The sequence below is a fragment of the Haliotis rubra genome, unplaced genomic scaffold (genome assembly GCF_003918875.1).
Source record: "Haliotis rubra isolate DU_JTF1 unplaced genomic scaffold, ASM391887v1 Scf700, whole genome shotgun sequence".
NCBI classification, from domain to species: Eukaryota; Metazoa; Mollusca; class Gastropoda; order Lepetellida; family Haliotidae; genus Haliotis; species Haliotis rubra.
The window spans coordinates 544114-564055 of record NW_025767414.1 but is presented as its reverse complement, the minus strand read 5'-3'; the positions used below and the strand labels follow the sequence as shown (position 1 = coordinate 564055).

General features: G+C 43.1%; 1 protein-coding gene across 1 annotated transcript; it reads left to right on the top strand.

Moving 5' to 3' along the window:
- The first annotated feature begins 10285 nt into the window (after window positions 1-10285).
- Window positions 10286-19911, top strand: LOC124258855 (failed axon connections homolog). The gene is made up of 6 exons (XM_046692945.1): window positions 10286-10471; window positions 12118-12232; window positions 14219-14415; window positions 16147-16337; window positions 16904-17020; window positions 19796-19911. Exons 1-6 carry the CDS (start codon window positions 10467-10469, stop codon window positions 19909-19911), a joined length of 741 nt encoding a protein of 246 aa, XP_046548901.1. The 5' UTR covers window positions 10286-10466.
- The last annotated feature ends 31 nt before the right edge of the window (window positions 19912-19942 follow it).

Below are 19942 nucleotides of genomic sequence, written 5' to 3'. Positions count from 1 at the left end.
ATGTTTGCAATTTGAGAGTAAAGTTTTTAACATGTTGAGTAAAAAGTTTTACAGGAGAACACATATTTCTTATTCAGTGATATATCTATGACAAATGCTAAATCATTTCATGTGGCTGTACAATCAAATTTTCTCAAATTGTCCTCACTATTTCCTGTATTTTGTCAGACACTTGTCTCTCTACGGAAGCTGACCGCTTGTCAGCATACATTCAACTTCACATTGAACAATTATCCATGCCATGTACTCATGATTACAGTCTGACCTTTAAACAGCGGAGAGCTGACCGTATGTGACCACGCTGAAAAGTATCACCAACCATGTACACATGATTACAGTCTGACCTTTAACCTGTAATAAAACAATTTCTGGTCAACTTGGCCGGCGAGCACAGGAAGTCACACACAGGAAGCTAAAGCACATGAACCTTCTCAGGTCCGCACCAACTGTCACCTACAGAACATAATTTGTACACGCATAATTACCTACTCGAACATAATTTGTACACGCATAATTGATACAAATGACAGCATTAAATACTTAAAAATGGTGGTCAGTTTTAATGACTGGATGCTGATGCTATTAACAAACATAACACCTTACACTATTTCATCCAATCACGGCTGTCAAATGTCTCTTCAGTGACGGCTCAGCGAGCAAGCGATTCTCCTATGCCTAATAGCGTTTTGTATTAATGCCCATCATGCCCAATTCACGCCTCTACGGACCCGCATGAATTTTAACAGCCACAACCGTTTACTGTTGACAGATATGGAAACATTCGGTGTTGTTCCTTGTGTGACAGCGTATTATAAACTTTAACACAATGCGCTGTGATATTTTGACCTTATAAATCGCACCGCCCTCATTGTGTGATATTCATTCTACGACGTGTATGCTTAGTCTGTCTCATAGTCCCTGAACCACATTATTTTCCCTACTGCCACATACCCTCTCTACAGTGTTAAAACCCTAAATTAAACAAGTCTGGATTTCCTCAAGTTCTGAATCTCTGGTGCTCCTTTTCAATTTAAACAGGCTTGTTTGTTACTATCAAAATTATATATAAGCATTAGTTTGTCGTGTGAACACTCGAGAGTCGGGCAAACTCATACCACTCAGAAGATAATTGAATAATAATCACTTAGGTCAACCTGCGTCATAAAAGAAAATGGACGATCTAAGCCAGAACCCACGGTCATTGACACCCCTGTGAAATGAGGTCAGCCAGGTGTTCGATGATGACGTCAGAAACAAAATGGCGGATTTAGGCCTATTCCAACCTGTGTACAACAGGCAAACTGTGATACCTGCACCTGTTCTGTTCACACAGTCTGTGCAAGTGGTGACCTGCAACACTGAGTAGGTCGTGATAACACAGTTAATGTATATTTGTACCTTGCGTCAGCCAGTCCGTAGCAGTAAACATCGAACCATACCGAGAGGTACACGCTCAAGTCACTCTAACGGGCAGGAATATCCCAGAAGATATTGTATAATCCTAGCTATGGTCGACTTCAAGTATCTTCCATGGTTGTTGACATGTGCCTCCCTAATCTGTTCTTGTTATGGTCAGGACAGTATGGTGTCTGTCCTGAACAAGCTGAAACAGTTTGAAGAGGATCTGCTCGAAAATAAGATGGATATACTTCGTATGGAGAAAAGAGTACTTGACACCATAGATGTCACGGGGACATCATTGAGAGCTGAGTTAAAGGAAAACATACGGGATGAAGTGAGAGAAGCCATGGCCGAGATTCTACAAGGAGAGTCTCTTCAAGACATGGTGAAAAGTCAGGTTGTTTCTGAATTGCAGCATCTGAAACAGGGCTATCATCAGATGAAGAGACAGTTACACCATGTCTCAACATCACTCAGTGATTTCCAGACCGAGACGACCGTATTTCACGAATCTCTCCTGAAGAAGGCAGGTATGTCGAATCGAGAGAATTCGTATGATATCTGTATGAGAGAGAAGCATAAACTGGAAAAAGTACTACAGACGTGTGACGCTAACACTGCCAGTCTCAAATCTCAAATTACGACATTAAGGGAGACGTGTCAGTCACAAATGTCGAAGCTTATAACAAATGCCACTGTGTCTCCTTCTACCCCCGCTCCTCTAGATGTTACACCAGCCTCCAGGACATCTGTGTCAACAACGACACTCAGACCAGAGGAGGAGAAAAGTAGGATTTTGATAGCTCCAATTTGGTCAAGTACTCCACATCAGTTCCGTCAACTCAACATTCACAGTAACTCCCTGAGTGTCTATCAGTACCACACCATGAAGAAGGTCACATGTATTGCATATACAACAAAGACAAGGAAACTTCTCATAGGGTTATACAACCCTGATAAGATAGTGTCATCTACCCTGGATGCACGTCACGTGACGGTATTAAGAGAAGGTGTAGAGACATACGGTATGGCAGTGGATGAAGATCGGGACATCGTATTTATATCCACCAATGAACCACGTTACTCAATCAGTCGCATGTCTACACAGGGGAAAGACTTCACTGCCATCATTGACTTATCCAAGTACGGTAGTACTCCAAGGCAAATAGCTCTTGACACAAAGAGAAGGAGGATATATGGGTGTAATGACGGGAAACTGTTCACTGTGACATATGATGGTCAAGGTCTGACAACATTAGCCACAGGAAGCCGAATGTATGCTGTAACCCTGGACCAGACAGCAGGTGTGTTGTATTATGGTGTAGAGAAGAAACTGATGAAGATGACTGTGTCCAATAATGTGAGTACAGAGGTGACCACACTGAACGCCGTCCCCTGGAACCTGGGACTGTATAGAGGCACCATCTACTACAGTAGCTATGATTCTCCTATTGTAGGAGCAGTTGATGTGACATATAACACTGTGGCATATACTCTCCAGTCAGTCAGTATGAAGGGGGCTAGTGTTTACGGTATGTGTTTGATTCCCTAAATGTATCAATCGCATCGTGTTTTCTCTCTGTATCTCGTTTCTCGATCTCATCCACCCTGGGAAACTGATTTTAAGATAACATATTTCATACAGTATGTAGCCTATGTTGCCATGTTAATTTGCTGTAGGTTTCATCAATAAATATCTTGTTACAGTTCTATGGCTACTATCTCTGCTTCCAACCTACAAAAAACAATGCTTCATTATCCATTATATCCGCTAATCTTTATGTATCATGAAGCAGGGTCGGAAAATAGAATGTTTCGTTGCTAATAGGCTTTTAGTTTGGAATGGAGATGCTGTGTTTTAAATATAGCGTTATTTCAACAGTGTATTCAACAATTAGTTGTCACCTGATGGAATATCAAACCTGTTGGCCATAGGATTAAACGTGCAGCAGTACGCCACTACATTATAAACCGTCAAGACATAGAAAACCATGTGTGTGTACTTGTACGTGTGTGTGCGCATGCGTCTGTATATGTGTATGTGTCATATTAAAAGCACTGTATATACAGACCCTTCAGCAGTCCGTTGTTTGTTATGTTTTTAGCAGCAATACTCAACTGGTTCATTCAGACATTACATGAAGTATTTTCATTTACTTCTCGCTGTACCCGTGAAGATCGGGATTAGAATTGGTCTTCAGCAATCCATGTTTGTCGTACGAGACAACTAACGGGATCAGGTGATCAGACACGCTGACTTGGTTGATACATGAAGGCGTATCCCGATTATGTAGATCGATGCTCATGATGTTGATCACTGGATTGTCTGGTCCAGAGTCGATTGTTTGCAGACCGCCGCCGACATATATCTTGAATATTGTTGATATGGCGATAAACAAAAAAAAAAGAACAAAGCCATAATTATAACGGTGACTTGTGAATAATCGATTCCGGGCCAGACAAACCTGTGATAGATATCACGAGAAATGATAAAAGCCGCCAAAGGGTTGTCCATGCCATGCATTCAGCCATGTCACTGAGCCTTCCCACTGGATCCACAGTTAGTTCTCGACGCAAATAGCAGCTTTACAATTGCTGGTTGTCGATAGCAGTCCTCACTCACTCGCTCACTTGTCCCATGAACCTTACAAACGGGACTGTCTTCCTACATTAAGTAGGGGTGAAACGGTATACCGAGGTAGTTTACCTTGTATTCGGCATACCGTAATGCAGTCCAAAAATTCGGTATTTTCGGTTTTCGTACCTTTATTTTATTGTGATCTGCATTGTGATCCTATCTCATTTACCTAACCGAAGTTCGACGGACTGAACCGAAGTACCGCAATCCGTACCGTGCCGTGGTAAGAGCATAACGTTTTACCCTAGCATTAAGGCAACGGTTCAGAGCTCCACATTAAAACAACACTACAACAGCGATGTAGGGGACATTTACTTGGGGCCACATTTTAAACCCATATTATTGCAGCTGATCTATGTAGTAATCTTGTCATGTATCAAATACAGACATATTCTTTGAGTAATATAGAAATAAGATATCGATAGAATAGGCATAAAATTCAGATCATCAGTTTCAAAAGGTCTAAGCCCAACAACCTCCCTAGACTTCGGTAACACACAGGTTACACCCAACAACCTCCCTAGACTTCAGTAACATACAGGTTACACCCAACAACCTCCCTAGACTTCGGTAACATACAGGTTACACCCAACAACCTCCCTAGACTTCGGTAACATGCAGGTTACACCCAACAACCTCCCTAGACTTCAGTAACATACAGGTTACACCCAACAACCACCCTAGACTTCCGTAACATACAGGTTACACCCAACAACCTCCCTAGACTTCGATAACATACAGGTTACACCCAACAACCTCCCTTGACTTCAGTAACATACAGGTTACACCCAACAACCTCCCTAGACTTCCGTAACATACAGGTTACACCCAACAACCTCCCTAGATTTCGATAACATACAGGTTACACCCAACAACCTCCCTAGACTTCAGTAACATACAGGTTACACCCAACAACCACCCTAGACTTCCGTAACATACAGGTTACACCCAACAACCTCCCTAGACTTCGATAACATACAGGTTACACCCAACAACCTCCCTTGACTTCAGTAACATACAGGTTACACCCAACAACCTCCCTAGACTTCCGTAACATACAGGTTACACCCAACAACCTCCCTAGACTTCGGTAACATACAGGTTACACCCAACAACCACCCTTGACTTCGGTAACATACAGGTTACACCCAACAACCACCCTAGACTTCGGTAACATACAGGTTACACCCAACAACCTCCCTAGACTTCGGTAACATACAGGTTACACCCAACAACCTCCCTAGACTTCGGTAACATACAGGTTACACCCAATAACCACCCTTGACTTCAGTAACATACAGGTTACACCCAACAACCTCCCTAGACTTCGATAACATACAGGTTACACCCAACAACCACCCTTGACTTCAGTAACATACAGGTTACACCCAACAACCTCCCTTGACTTCGGTAACATACAGGTTACACCCAACAACCTCCCTAGACTTCGGTATCATACAGGTTACACCCAACAACCACCCTTGACTTCGGTAACATACAGGTTACACCCAACAACCACCCTTGACTTCGGTAACATACAGGTTACACCCAACAACCACCCTAGACTTCGATAACATACAGGTTACACCCAACAACCCCCTTGACTTCGGTAACATGCAGGTTACACAACAACAACCACCCTTGACTTCCGGTAACATACAGGTTACACCCAACAACCACCCTTGACTTCTGGTAACATACAGGTTACACGCAACAACCACCCTTGACTTCCGTAACATACAGGTTACACCCAACAACCACCCTTGACTTCGGTTACATACAGGTTACACCCAACAACCACCCTTGACTTCGGTAACATACAGGTTACACCCAACAACCACCCTTGACTTCGGTAACGTACAGGTTACACCCAACAACCACCCTTGACTTCGGTAACATACAGGTTACACCCAACAACCACCCTAGACTTCGATAACATACAGGTTACACACAACAACCTCCCTAGACTTCGGTAACATAGAGGTTACACCCAACAACCACCCTTGACTTCAGTAACATACAGGTTACAGCAAACAACCACCCTAGACTTCGATAACATACAGGTTACACCCAACAACCTCCCTAGACTTCGATAACATACAGGTTACACACAACAACCTCCCTAGACTTCGGTAACATAGAGGTTACACCCAACAACCACCCTTGACTTCAGTAACATACAGGTTACACCCAACAACCACCCTAGACTTCGATAACATACAGGTTACACACAACAACCTCCCTTGACTTCGATAACATACAGGTTACACCCAACAACCTCCCTAGACTTCGGTAACATACACGTTACACCCAACAACCACCCTTGACTTCGATAACATACAGGTTACACCCAACAACCTCCCTAGACTTCGATAACATACAGGTTACACCCAACAACCACCTTTGACTTCGATAGCATACAGGTTACACCCAACAACCACCCTAGACTTCGGTAACATACAGGTTACACCCAACAACCTCCCTAGACTTCGGTAACATACAGGTTACACCCAACAACCACTCTAGACTTCGATAACATACAGGTTACACCCAACAACCTCCCTAGACTTCGATAACATACAGGTTACACCGAACAACCTCCCTGGACTTCCGTAACATACAAGTTACACCCAACAACCTCCCTGGACTTCCGCAACATACAGGTTACACCCAACAACCTCCCTAGACTTCGGTTACATGCGAGTCACACCCAACAACCTCCCTTGACTTCCGTAACATGCAGGTTACACCCAACAACCTCCCTAGACTTCAGTAACATACAGGTTACACCCAACAACCACCCTAGACTTCCGTAACATACAGGTTACACCCAACAACCTCCCTAGACTTCGATAACATACAGGTTACACCCAACAACCTCCCTTGACTTCAGTAACATACAGGTTACACCCAACAACCTCCCTAGACTTCCGTAACATACAGGTTACACCCAACAACCTCCCTAGATTTCGATAACATACAGGTTACACCCAACAACCTCCCTAGACTTCAGTAACATACAGGTTACACCCAACAACCACCCTAGACTTCCGTAACATACAGGTTACACCCAACAACCTCCCTAGACTTCGATAACATACAGGTTACACCCAACAACCTCCCTTGACTTCAGTAACATACAGGTTACACCCAACAACCTCCCTAGACTTCCGTAACATACAGGTTACACCCAACAACCTCCCTAGACTTCGGTAACATACAGGTTACACCCAACAACCACCCTTGACTTCGGTAACATACAGGTTACACCCAACAACCACCCTAGACTTCGGTAACATACAGGTTACACCCAACAACCTCCCTAGACTTCGGTAACATACAGGTTACACCCAACAACCTCCCTAGACTTCGGTAACATACAGGTTACACCCAATAACCACCCTTGACTTCAGTAACATACAGGTTACACCCAACAACCTCCCTAGACTTCGATAACATACAGGTTACACCCAACAACCACCCTTGACTTCAGTAACATACAGGTTACACCCAACAACCTCCCTTGACTTCGGTAACATACAGGTTACACCCAACAACCTCCCTAGACTTCGGTAACATTCAGGTTACACCCAACAACCACCCTTGACTTCGGTAACATACAGGTTACACCCAACAACCTCCCTTGACTTCGGTAACATACAGGTTACACCCAACAACCACCCTAGACTTCGGTAACATACAGGTTACACCCAACAACCCCCCTTGACTTCGGTAACATGCAGGTTACACCCAACAACCACCCTTGACTTCGGTAACATACAGGTTACACCCAACAACCACCCTTGACTTCGGTAACATACAGGTTACACCCAACAACCACCCTTGACTTCCGTAACATACAGGTTACACCCAACAACCACCCTTGACTTCGGTTACATACAGGTTACACCCAACAACCACCCTTGACTTCGGTAACATACAGGTTACACCCAACAACCACCCTTGACTTCGGTAACGTACAGGTTACACCCAACAACCACCCTTGACTTCAGTAACATACAGGTTACACCCAACAACCACCCTAGACTTCGATAACATACAGGTTACACACAACAACCTCCCTAGACTTCGGTAACATAGAGGTTACACCCAACAACCACCCTTGACTTCAGTAACATACAGGTTACACCAAACAACCACCCTAGACTTCGATAACATACAGGTTACACCCAACAACCTCCCTAGACTTCGATAACATACAGGTTACACACAACAACCTCCCTAGACTTCGGTAACATAGAGGTTACACCCAACAACCTCCCTTGACTTCAGTAACATACAGGTTACACCCAACAACCACCCTAGACTTCGATAACATACAGGTTACACACAACAACCTCCCTTGACTTCGATAACATACAGGTTACACCCAACAACCTCAATAGACTTCGGTAACATACACCTTACACCCAACAACCACCCTTGACTTCGATAACATACAGGTTACACCCAACAACCTCCCTAGACTTCGATAACATACAGGTTACACCCAACAACCACCCTTGACTTCGATAGCATACAGGTTACACCCAACAACCACCCTAGACTTCGGTAACATACAGGTTACATCCAACAACCTCCCTAGACTTCGGTAACATACAGGTTACACCCAACAACCACCCTAGACTTCGATAACATACAGGTTACACCCAACAACCTCCCTAGACTTCGATAACATACAGGTTACACCGAACAACCTCCCTGGACTTCCGTAACATACAAGTTACACCCAACAACCTCCCTGGACTTCCGCAACATACAGGTTACACCCAACAACCTCCCTAGACTTCGGTAACATGCGAGTCACACCCAACAACCTCCCTTGACTTCCGTAACATACAGGTTACACCCAACAACCTCCCTAGACTTCGGTAACATGCGAGTCACACCCAACAACCACCCTTGACTTCCGTAACATACAGGTTACACCCAACAACCTCCCTAGACTTCGGTAACATGCAAGTCACACCCAACAACCTCCCTTGACTTCCGTAACATACAGGTTACACCCAACAACCTCCTTTGACTTCCGTAATATACAGGTTACACCCAACAACCTCCCTTGACTTCGGTAACATGCAAGTCACACCCAACAACCTCCCTAGACTTCAGTAACATACAGGTTACACCCAACAACCTCCCTTGACTTCGGTAACATACAGGTTACACCCAACAACCTCCCTTGACTTCAGTAACATACAGGTTACACCCAACAACCTCCCTTGACTTCCGTAACATACAGGTTACACCCCACAACCTCCCTTGACTTCCGTAACATACAGGTTACACCCAACAACCTCCCTTGACTTCAGTAACATACAGGTTACACCCAACAACCTCCCTAGACTTCCGTAACATACAGGTTACACCCAACAACCTCCCTTGACTTCCGTACCATAAAAGTTACACCCAACAACCTCCCTTGACTTCAGTAACATACAGGTTACACCCAACAACCTCCCTTGACTTCCGTAACATGCAGGTTACACCCAACAACCACCCTTGACTTCAGTAACATACAGGTTACACCCAACAACCTCCCTTGACTTCAGTAACATACAGGTTACACCCAACAACCTCCCTTGACTTCAGTAACATACAGGTTACACCCAACAACCTCCCTTGACTTCCGTAACATAAAAGTTACACCCAACAACCTCCCTTGTCTTCAGTAACATACAGGTTACACCCCACAACCTCCCTTGACATCCGTAACATACAGGTTACACCCAACAACCTCCCTTGACTTCAGTAACATACAGGTTACACCCAACAACCTCCCTAGACTTCCGTAACATACAGGTTACACCCAAAAACCTCCCTTGACTTCTGTAACATACACGTTACACCCAACAACCTCCCTTGACTTCCGTAACATACAGGTTACACCCAACAACCTCCCTAGACTTCCGTAGCATGGAAGTCACAGCAAAAAATCTCCCTAGACTTCAGTAACATGAAAGTCACAACTAACAACCTCACTGGATATTTAGGAAAATGCATGTCACATTGACACAACCTCACTATAAATATGTAATAGTTAGAGAACACCCACACAACATCAGGGCAACTACCTCAAGTTGGACGGAATCACACAAATGAAGTGGTTCAGTGATATGACTGGTTTTGGCAGGGCTGCCAGTTTGCACGAAGTTAGGTTCCCCTGTACTCACAGACATGCCACCGTCACCAGGTGGCCACTGTTACAGCAGATATGAGTGTCACGTACTTGTACCCTTCAGTGATATATCTTAACTCTGATTCAGCTACAACACTGTGTAAAACTGACGTGAGTGTCACGTACTTGTACCCTTCAGTGATATGTCTTAACTCTGATTCAGCTACAACACTGTGTAAAACTGACGTCACTTGATAAAAGGGACCACGCTAGACGCCCCGCACCACAATGAGGTAGGTCGATAGTGTGCTACATGCTCATCCACAGAGACATAATTTTACACGTACTGCACTAACGAACCCATATGGATAGATAAGAGGCAACTAAATGTATCTGGAGATCAGGCTGGCTGACTTGGTTGACGGATGTCTTCGTATCCCAGTAGCGTGGATGAATGCTCAGTAGCTAAATTACATTGTCCAGACTCGATAATTAACAGACAGGTGGGGTATTGGTTAAGACAAAGTCAGGGTTCAAACCAACAAACCTCACTAATGAGTGTTGAGGTAGTGAGGTATGAGCGCCATCTGACGTGCCTAGGATCAGTTTGGCCATGCGTTATAAAATACCCATGATATCAGTCTCCATGTGTAACGCGACCCAGTTACGCTGGACTTTGCATTCCTCATGTCAAGGGTTTCTCTGATAAGAGCATGAAAACAAGACTGAAGTACGTTTACAGTTAGTAATGGGGATTGAAGGTAGGGGTCAAGGTGTGTGCACTTATGTCACGAGAAAGCTACGTGTGCGTGTGTACCTTGCACGTTTGTATGCGCGCTACCGTGTAGTGTTTTAGAGCCTCCGCCTGGAGCGAAATATTCTCAATTACGACGTTAAACCCCATTTCACCTCACCTCACCTACTCGGGACGATAATTTATACCCACAGTAGGACAGCTCTTCAATGTAGTCGGAGCGGTGGGGTAGCCTGGTGGTTAAAGCGTTCGCTCGTCACGCCGAAGACCCGGGTTCATTCTCCATATGGTTACAATGTGTGAAGCTCATTTCTGGTGTCCTCCGCTGTGATATCGCTGGAATACTGCTAAAAACTAAACTCACTCACTCACTCACTTAATGTAGTAATCTTCTCAGTTATCATGGTATATATGCCCATCGTCATATGAGCTAAATATTCTCATGTACTACGTCAAGAGGGCAGCTCTTCAATGTAGTAATCTTGTCAGTTATCAAATATAGGCAGATTGTTAGAGAAATATAGGAAATAAGATATATTGACGAAGTTGATTCATGTGTTGAAAGGTGCATTTATTGTTGTGTGTTTCAATCTCTGGAATACTTTGGGGCAATGGCATATATATGTTGCTGTCTTTAAAGACATATATGATTCTTCGTATATATGTGATTTGGGAATCGTATTTCTATGAAATTTTGTCAAACTACGTGTTTACCTTTAACTTTGATATTACAAAAACAGGGGATATCCCAAGAATTAAAGCAGTAAAAATCGCATTTTGCAACTAAAACATACTGCGGCGGTGTTAACTGAGATTATCTGAAACAAGCAGCTCTAGTTTAGCGTAGGGAGGCCTTGAGATCCTGAAGGTGAGATCCTGAGTCCCGATCCACAAAACGCTCGTAGCGCTACGACATCGTAAGCCAATGATAAGCTATACAGTTACGACAGGTCGTTCCGATACAAACGCTTTACGGATCAGGACCCTGATCCTAGTTTGAAGCTGATGCACAGACACGGTGTCATAACTATGGAATACTGTAAGGGATATCATCGTAATACATATATGACTGTAAGAGTTTGGGTTGATGTCAATCAAATTTAACAGGTAAAACATGTGACGCCAAGAAGACTTGAACCAAATTTACAAGAATTACCAATTTGAGTCGACAAGCTTGTTTTCCAGTTTTGCCCCAAAAGTGATTCTGTACCAGATATCGAGAGGACCAAGGGCGCCAAGTTTATCCCCATTTGCTTTCAAGTTGGAGACCTTTCTTCGAATGGCGAAAATAGAATATCAGGTCAGTGAGGTTAATCAAAGATATCTTTGGGCAGTAATTGACAATGCCAATCTTTAGGATTACGTAATAGAAAATATCTCACATGAATATCCGATTATACAATATAGTAAGTAATCCCTGGTTGCTGGAATTGTGAACAGTTTGAATTCTGAGAAGAAATATATGGACTCGGAATTGACTAAAAAGGATAGTCGGTTGCTCTTATTCAGTAGTCTCCAACACAAGCATATATATAATTCTAAGGCTGTTCTAATCTGGGTCGCCTTTCGATTCGCCTGTATGACAGGAACTGCTGTTTACTTACAAACCTCTCTCTCTCACACACACACACACACACACACACAGAGAGACAGAGACACACACACACACAGAGACACACAGAGAGAGACACAGAGACACAGAGAGAGACACACAGACACACACACATACATACACACGCATACATACATACATACACACACATACATGCATAGACACACATACATACACACACAGAGAGACATACATACATACACACACACATACATACATACATACATACATACATACATACATACATACATACATACATACGAACATACATACGAACATACATACGAACATACATACATACATACATACATACATACATACATACATACATACATACATACATACATACATACATACATACATACATACATACATACATACATACATACATACATACATACATACATACGAACATACATACATACATAAATACATACATACACACACTTACATACATAGACACACATACATACACACACAGAGAGACATACATACACACACACACACACACACATACATACAAACATACATACATACCTACATACATACCTACATACATACATACACACATACACACACACATACACACACACATACACACACTCATACATACATACATACATACATACATACATACATACATACATACATACATACATACATACATACACACATACACACATACACACATACACTCATACACACATACAGACATTCACACATACACACATACACACATACACACGTACCTACCTACCTACCTACCTACCTACACACACACACACCTACACACACACACACACACACACACACACACACATACATACATACATACAAGTGTCAACTAAGTCAGCTAGCCTGACCACCCAATCCTGTCAGTCGCCTCAAGATCAGCTCTGTATGCGCAACCAGGTCATCACTTCTTCACTATTTATACCACCTAGTTCTTGTATACACACCCTATTTATCCATAGTTATCACATCATAACATGTCCATATTTATCACATCATAACATGTCAGTATTTTTCTTATCATAACATGTCAGTATTTTTCTTATCATAACATGTCCATATTTATCACATCATAACATGTCCATATTTATCATATCATAACATGTCCATATTTATCACATCATACCATGTCCATATTTATCACATCATAGCATGTCCATATTTATCACATCATAACATGTCCATATTTATCACATCATACCATGTCCATATTTATCACATCATAGCATGTCCATATTTATCACATCATAACATGTCCATATTTATCACATCATAACATGTCCATATTTATCATATCATACCATGTCCATATTGATCACATCATAGCATGTCCATATTTATCACATCCCAACATGTCCATATTTATCACATCATAACATGTCCATATTTATCATATCATAACATGTCCATATTTATCATATCATACCATGTCCATATTTATCACATCCCAACATGTCCATATTTATCACATCATAACATGTCCATATTTATCACATCATAACATGTCCATATTTATCACATCATAACATGTCCATATTTATCACATCATAACATGACCATGATATCCCTGCTGATGGCGCCGTCTTACAGCTGTAATATTGTTGAGTCTCATCACTTTTACCAAGATACATGTGGTTAGGCATTACATATCACTCTTTGTAGAATGATTTTAGTGTCAAGCGCTCGTCCAAAGGCAAGATTCCATGGATGAAATACGAAGGAGAGGCCGTGGCTGACTCTCAGTTCTGTGTGGAGTATCTGAACCGGAAGTTGAACATAGATCTTAACAGTCACCTGACCGAGGAACAACGGGCTGTTGCGCATGCCTTTCGAAAGATGGCGGAGGAAAACCTATTCTGGTTGGTTTCAAAGGATTACAATTTTCGAGGACGCAATGTAGTGTTGTCCATCTGCTGTCTTGTGTTGTAATGACTTCGTATCGTATTGTCCCTGTGCCATATTGTCCTCAGTATCGTATTGTACCTGTGTCGTACAGTCCCTGTTTGTATTGTCCCTCTGCCATATTGTTCCTGTGAAGAATTTTCCCTGTGTCATATTGTCTATGTGCCATATTGTCCCTGTTTTATATTGCCACTGTGTAATATTGTCCCTGTGCCATATTGTCATTGTGTCGTATTGTCCCTGAGTCAAATTACCCCTCTGTCATATTGTCCTTGTGTCGCATTGTCCCTGTCCCGTGTTGTCCTTCTGTCGTATTGTCCTTGTGCCATACTGTCCTTGTGTCATATTGTCCTTGTGCCATATTGTCCTTGTGTCGTATTGTACCTGTGTCGTACTGTCCATCCGTCATATTGTCCCTCTGCCATATTGTTCCTGTGAAGTATTTTCCCTGTGTCATATTGTCTATGTGCCATATTGTCCCTGTTTTATATTGCCACTGTGTAATATTGTCCCTGTGCCATGTTGTCATTGTGTCGTATTGTCCCTGAGTCAAATTACCCCTCTGTCATATTGTCCTTGTGTCGTATTGTCCCTGTTCCGTGTTGTCCTTGTGTCGTATTGTCCTTGTGGCATATTGTCCTTGTGTCGTATTTTCCTTGTGTCATATTGTCCTTGTGTCATATTGTCCCTCTGTCATATTGTCCTTGTGTCATATTGTCCCTCTGGCATATTGTCCTTGTGTCATATTGTCCCTGGGTCGTATTGTCCCTCTGGCATATTGTCCCTGTGTCGTATTGTCCCTCTGTCATATTGTCCTTGTGTCGTATTGTCCCTGTGTCGTATTGTCCCTGTGTCGTATTGTCCCTCTGTCATATTGTCCTTGTGTCGTATTGTCCCTGTCCCGTGTTGTACTTGTGTCGTATTGTCCCTCTGCCATATTGTTCTTGTGTCATATTGTCCTTATGTCGTAGTATCCCTCTGTCATATTGTCCTTGTGCCATATTGTCCCTGTGTCGTATTGTCCCTGTGTCGTATTGACCATCCGTCATATTGTGCCTCTGTCATATTGTCCTTGTGGCATATTGTCCCTCCGTCATATTGTCCTTGTGTCGTATTGGCCCTGTGCCATATTGTCCTTGAGTCGTATTGTCCATCCGTCATATTGTGCCTCTGTCATATTGTCCTTGTGGCATGTTGTCCCCCTGGCATATTGTCCTTGTGTCATATTGGCCCTGTGTCGTATCTGGCCCTGTGTCGTGTTGGCCCTGTGTCGTATTGTCCCTCTGTCATATTGTCCCTGTGTCGTATTTTCCCTCTGCCATATTGTCCTTGTGTCATATTGTCCTTGTGTCGTAGTGTCCCTCTGTCATATTGTCCTTGTGCCATATTGTCCCTGTGTCGTATTGTCCTTGTGTCGTATTGTCCCTCCATTTCTGGCTTGTCAAAGCGTACAGCATGTGTGTCAATCTTGTTGCCATCTGCTCTCCACATTCTTTTAGTGCCAGGTAACGGTAGGGTTCGCAAATGTTGAAATATCCTCACTTTGTTTAGCAGATGAAAAAGGGCATAGGTCACTACTGCGCTGCATATATCGTTATAATATACATGTTATGTGATAACCCATGACGTGCCAAAGACAGTTGATGTTTTGACCTCGGCAATGTTTTGACCATTACGCATCTTTGCAGGTGTATGGGCCTGTCCCGGGCTGAGAACCTGGACTACGTGAAGAAACACATCAAGTTGAACAAACTGGTAATCTGGATCGGAACACGAATTTACCTGAGTAATACGAAAGCGCACGGAATCGGCCGACACACCCATGAGGAAGTGTTGCCCATTATGGAGGAAGATTTGAGATCATTATCAGTCTACCTTGGTAAGAGATGTCGTCAATTGTGATGGGTTTAAATAGGGTTTCTTGTGACGTTCAAGTTTATTGCCCTCATATAGCAGTGTGCAATTACGTGCTTGAACTAGTCTGTGCTGCCCTCTGCGCAATAACGTTGGAGTTTACTATGGATACCGGGTATGCATGGACTCCCAGGTGACCAGTTCTTGTTTTATCTCCTTAATACCAGGCAGGGCAACAACAAGTGTCATTCTTTTACTTGTTTTGGCAGCAGGGAATCGGGCCAACGAGTGAGTGAGTATGGTTTTACGCCGTTTTCAGCAATAGTCCAGCAATATCACACGGCGGGGGAAACGGGAAACGGGCTGTGCACACTGTTCCTATTTGGGGACTAGAACCCGAGTCTTCAGTGTGATGGCGTACGCTTTAACCACTAAGCTACCCCACCTCCCGGTCCCGAACCAACGAACTTCCGCCCTCAGGGAAGACAATCCATGTACTACAAAACAGCACTCAAATTTCATTGTTTATTGAGCATCAGTGGTCAAACATTTTAACTCTTTTCATCTGTACAACTTTTCTAATATTGACAGGGACAAAGAAATTCTTTTTCGGCGATCAACCATGTGAGACAGATGCTGCTTTGTTTGGACTGTTGTGCCAGTTTTGCTGGCAGTGTCCAGGAAGCAAAGGGGAACAACTCGTGAACGGTAAATACGTTGCCACAAAGACCTCTGTGGTGCTGTCTGGTCGTTCAGCCTTTAGAGTCCATTATTCATTTGGTCGTAGGTTGACAACCCATGAGAACGTCAACGTTTGTTTGTTTGTTTGTTTGTTTGTTTGTTTGTTTGTTTGCACTCAGCAGTATTCAAGCTATAAGGCGGCGGTCCGTAAATAATCGAGTATGGACCAGACAATCATGTGATCAGCATCATGAGCATCGATCTACGTATTTGGGGACACGATGACATACGTGTCGAACAAGTCAACGAGTCCGATCCCGTTAGCCGCCTCTTACGACAAGCATGGGTAGCTGAAGATCAATTCTAATCCGGATCTTAACGGGTGTCTAGACCGTTAGGATTAGAAGTTATTTCTCTGTTTTCCGCTTCCTTTTGTTTCGTTATATTCCCTATGTACATATAATTCTCTGCGAAGTCGGTTAAAATAGAATTCTTGCTTCCTTTGGTAAGTTTAGGGGGTTATAATGTGAATGAGTGAGTATGGCTTTACGCTGCTTTTAGCAATATTCCAACAACGACAGGGAACATTGTACCTAAGTGGGGAATCGAACCCGGGTGTTCGATGTGACGAGCCAACGCGCTCTAACCACTATGCTACCTCACCACCCCTGTTACGTATTCGTCACCACTCATCCCTTTCCGTAACCTCCAAGAAGACTCCATTCGTCACCACTCGCCCCATTTCGTAACCTCCAAGAAGACTCCATTCGTCACCACTCGCCCCATTCCGTAACCTCCAGGAAGACTCCATTCGTCACCACTCGCCCCTTTCCGTAACCTCCAGGAAGACTCCATTCGTCACCACTCGCCCCTTTCCGTAACCTCCAAGAAGACTCCATTCGTCACCACTCGCCCCTTTCCGTAACCTCCAAGAAGACTCCATTCGTCACCACTCGCCCCTTTCCGTAACCTCCAAGAAGACTCCATTCGTCACCACTCGCCCTTCCGTAACCTCCAAGAAGACTCCATTCGTCACCACTCGCCCCTTTCCGTAACCTCCAGGAAGACTCCATTCGTCACCACTCGCCCCTTTCCGTAACCTCCAGGAAGACTCCATTCGTCACCACTCGCCCCTTTCCGTAACCTCCAAGAAGACTCCATTCGTCACCACTCGCCCCTTTCCGTAACCTCCAAGAAGACTCCATTCGTCACCACTCGCCCCTTTCCGTAACCTCCAAGAAGACTCGTCCCCGTCTCGATGCTTTTTATGTGCGAAAATACGACAAACTAATCAAAACGCGCGTAATGGTTCGGTGCTTTGATAAAAATAATCCCGACTACTTAAATCGTTTATGGCATTATATTATTGTATAAAAAACATGAAAAATATACATCGTCATTTTGAAAATACTAAGAACGTAGCTAACAGAACTGTGCTGTCTAATGTGAAGTTTTTATATGAATCATGAGATTGACAGTGAGAGATTCAAATGGAAAAATAAAAACAGCAATACAATGTATGAGTTCTTCGGTGATATTAAATACCACTGGAATCAAACAGGAATAGAGTTATCGTTCCTGTTTGAAGTAGATCTGATGTTCCTACGCCAATATGAAATCCTTCTAGAGGGCCACGAGTCGCTCTTCGGCTTGTCCCGGAAAAACACGAGTTGGTCACGAATGAAAGCGTACCTGTTTGCGTCAGGGAATTGTGGGACATTTTTAGGGAAATCCCTTATATTAACACACGTTCGATAGTGACATGCTAATAAATGTTTAATACCATCGAATTTAAGGGTGCGATTCCCAAAAAATGCTGTAAGAGTTTAATTGATTCAATTTTATTATTATTTGTCGATCATTACCCGGCCATTCTTCATTGCTTTGATAACTTCAGTGTCAGGATAAATCTCAGGCTATCTCTGCTTTCATTCCTAAGACAGGTCAATTCTGACTTTGTACATTCCCGTCAAACCACGGAACAGATAACTAACGATTACGAGCGTCGAGTCGTTTCAAACAATAGAACAGTTCAGAGATGATCATAAAACGTTGTCCGGAACGAAACGAGTGGTTCCCATTGTTCTATAGCTATAACTTTCAAAAAAAGACTGGGAGACATTTCTCACAGCCATACGGTATTAAAGGGTATGTTAAAGTATATACCTACCAGTATGATCACTTTGTCAAACTGGGCCTTCAGCCAGTGATCACAATCAAATAAATAGAATAGAAGTAAATGATACTGACTAAAAGCGTTTCCATTTCAGTCTTCCAAAGATTTATATTTAAGGGACATCGGCGCCCGAGAGGATCTGGGTTGGAATTTGTCCTTTAGCAACACAGGATTGTGGTAATAGGCGACTAACGGGATCGTGTGGTCAGACTGGCTGACCTGGTTGAAACATGTCATCGTATCCCAACTGCGTAGATCGATGCTCATGATCTCAATCACTCGCTTGTCTTGTGACTCAAAAATTAACAGACCGCCGTCATACAACTGGAATATTACCGAGTGCGTCATTAACTGATAAACAAACAAAGCGTAATATTGGTACACCATTGTCATCCTTCGAGTATAACTAATAGTGCCCCGTATTCTCCAGAATGACCAAAACATGTACGTATTTAAGTGGCTCATTTCTAGGGAGAAGTAACGATCTGGCATATCCTTTAGAAGGTTTGTTTGTATTTGACAAATGTTAAGTATAACATTACGACAGAAACATGTATTTTATGTTACTTATATTGAGAAAAAGGCAAGGGTCTAAACTACTATGCTGCCGTTCGGTTTTCTTTCAGACAAGTTCACAAACCTGGTGGAGTATTGCGAGCGAATGAAGGCGACATTTTGGCCGGACTGGGAGGACTGCATCACGGCGGACGGAACTAAAACTGCAACATATAAAATGACATGACAATGAACTTAATAAATGGAATGTAACCCAA

Excerpts from the sequence above, each read along its gene's own strand:
- LOC124258855 (XM_046692945.1), top strand. Across the intron at positions 14,416-16,146 it reads GCGGAGGAAAACCTATTCTG|GTGTATGGGCCTGTCCCGGG; the intron begins GTTGGTTTCAAA and ends GCATCTTTGCAG. Across the intron at positions 17,021-19,795 it reads AGGGGAACAACTCGTGAACG|ACAAGTTCACAAACCTGGTG; the intron begins GTAAATACGTTG and ends GTTTTCTTTCAG.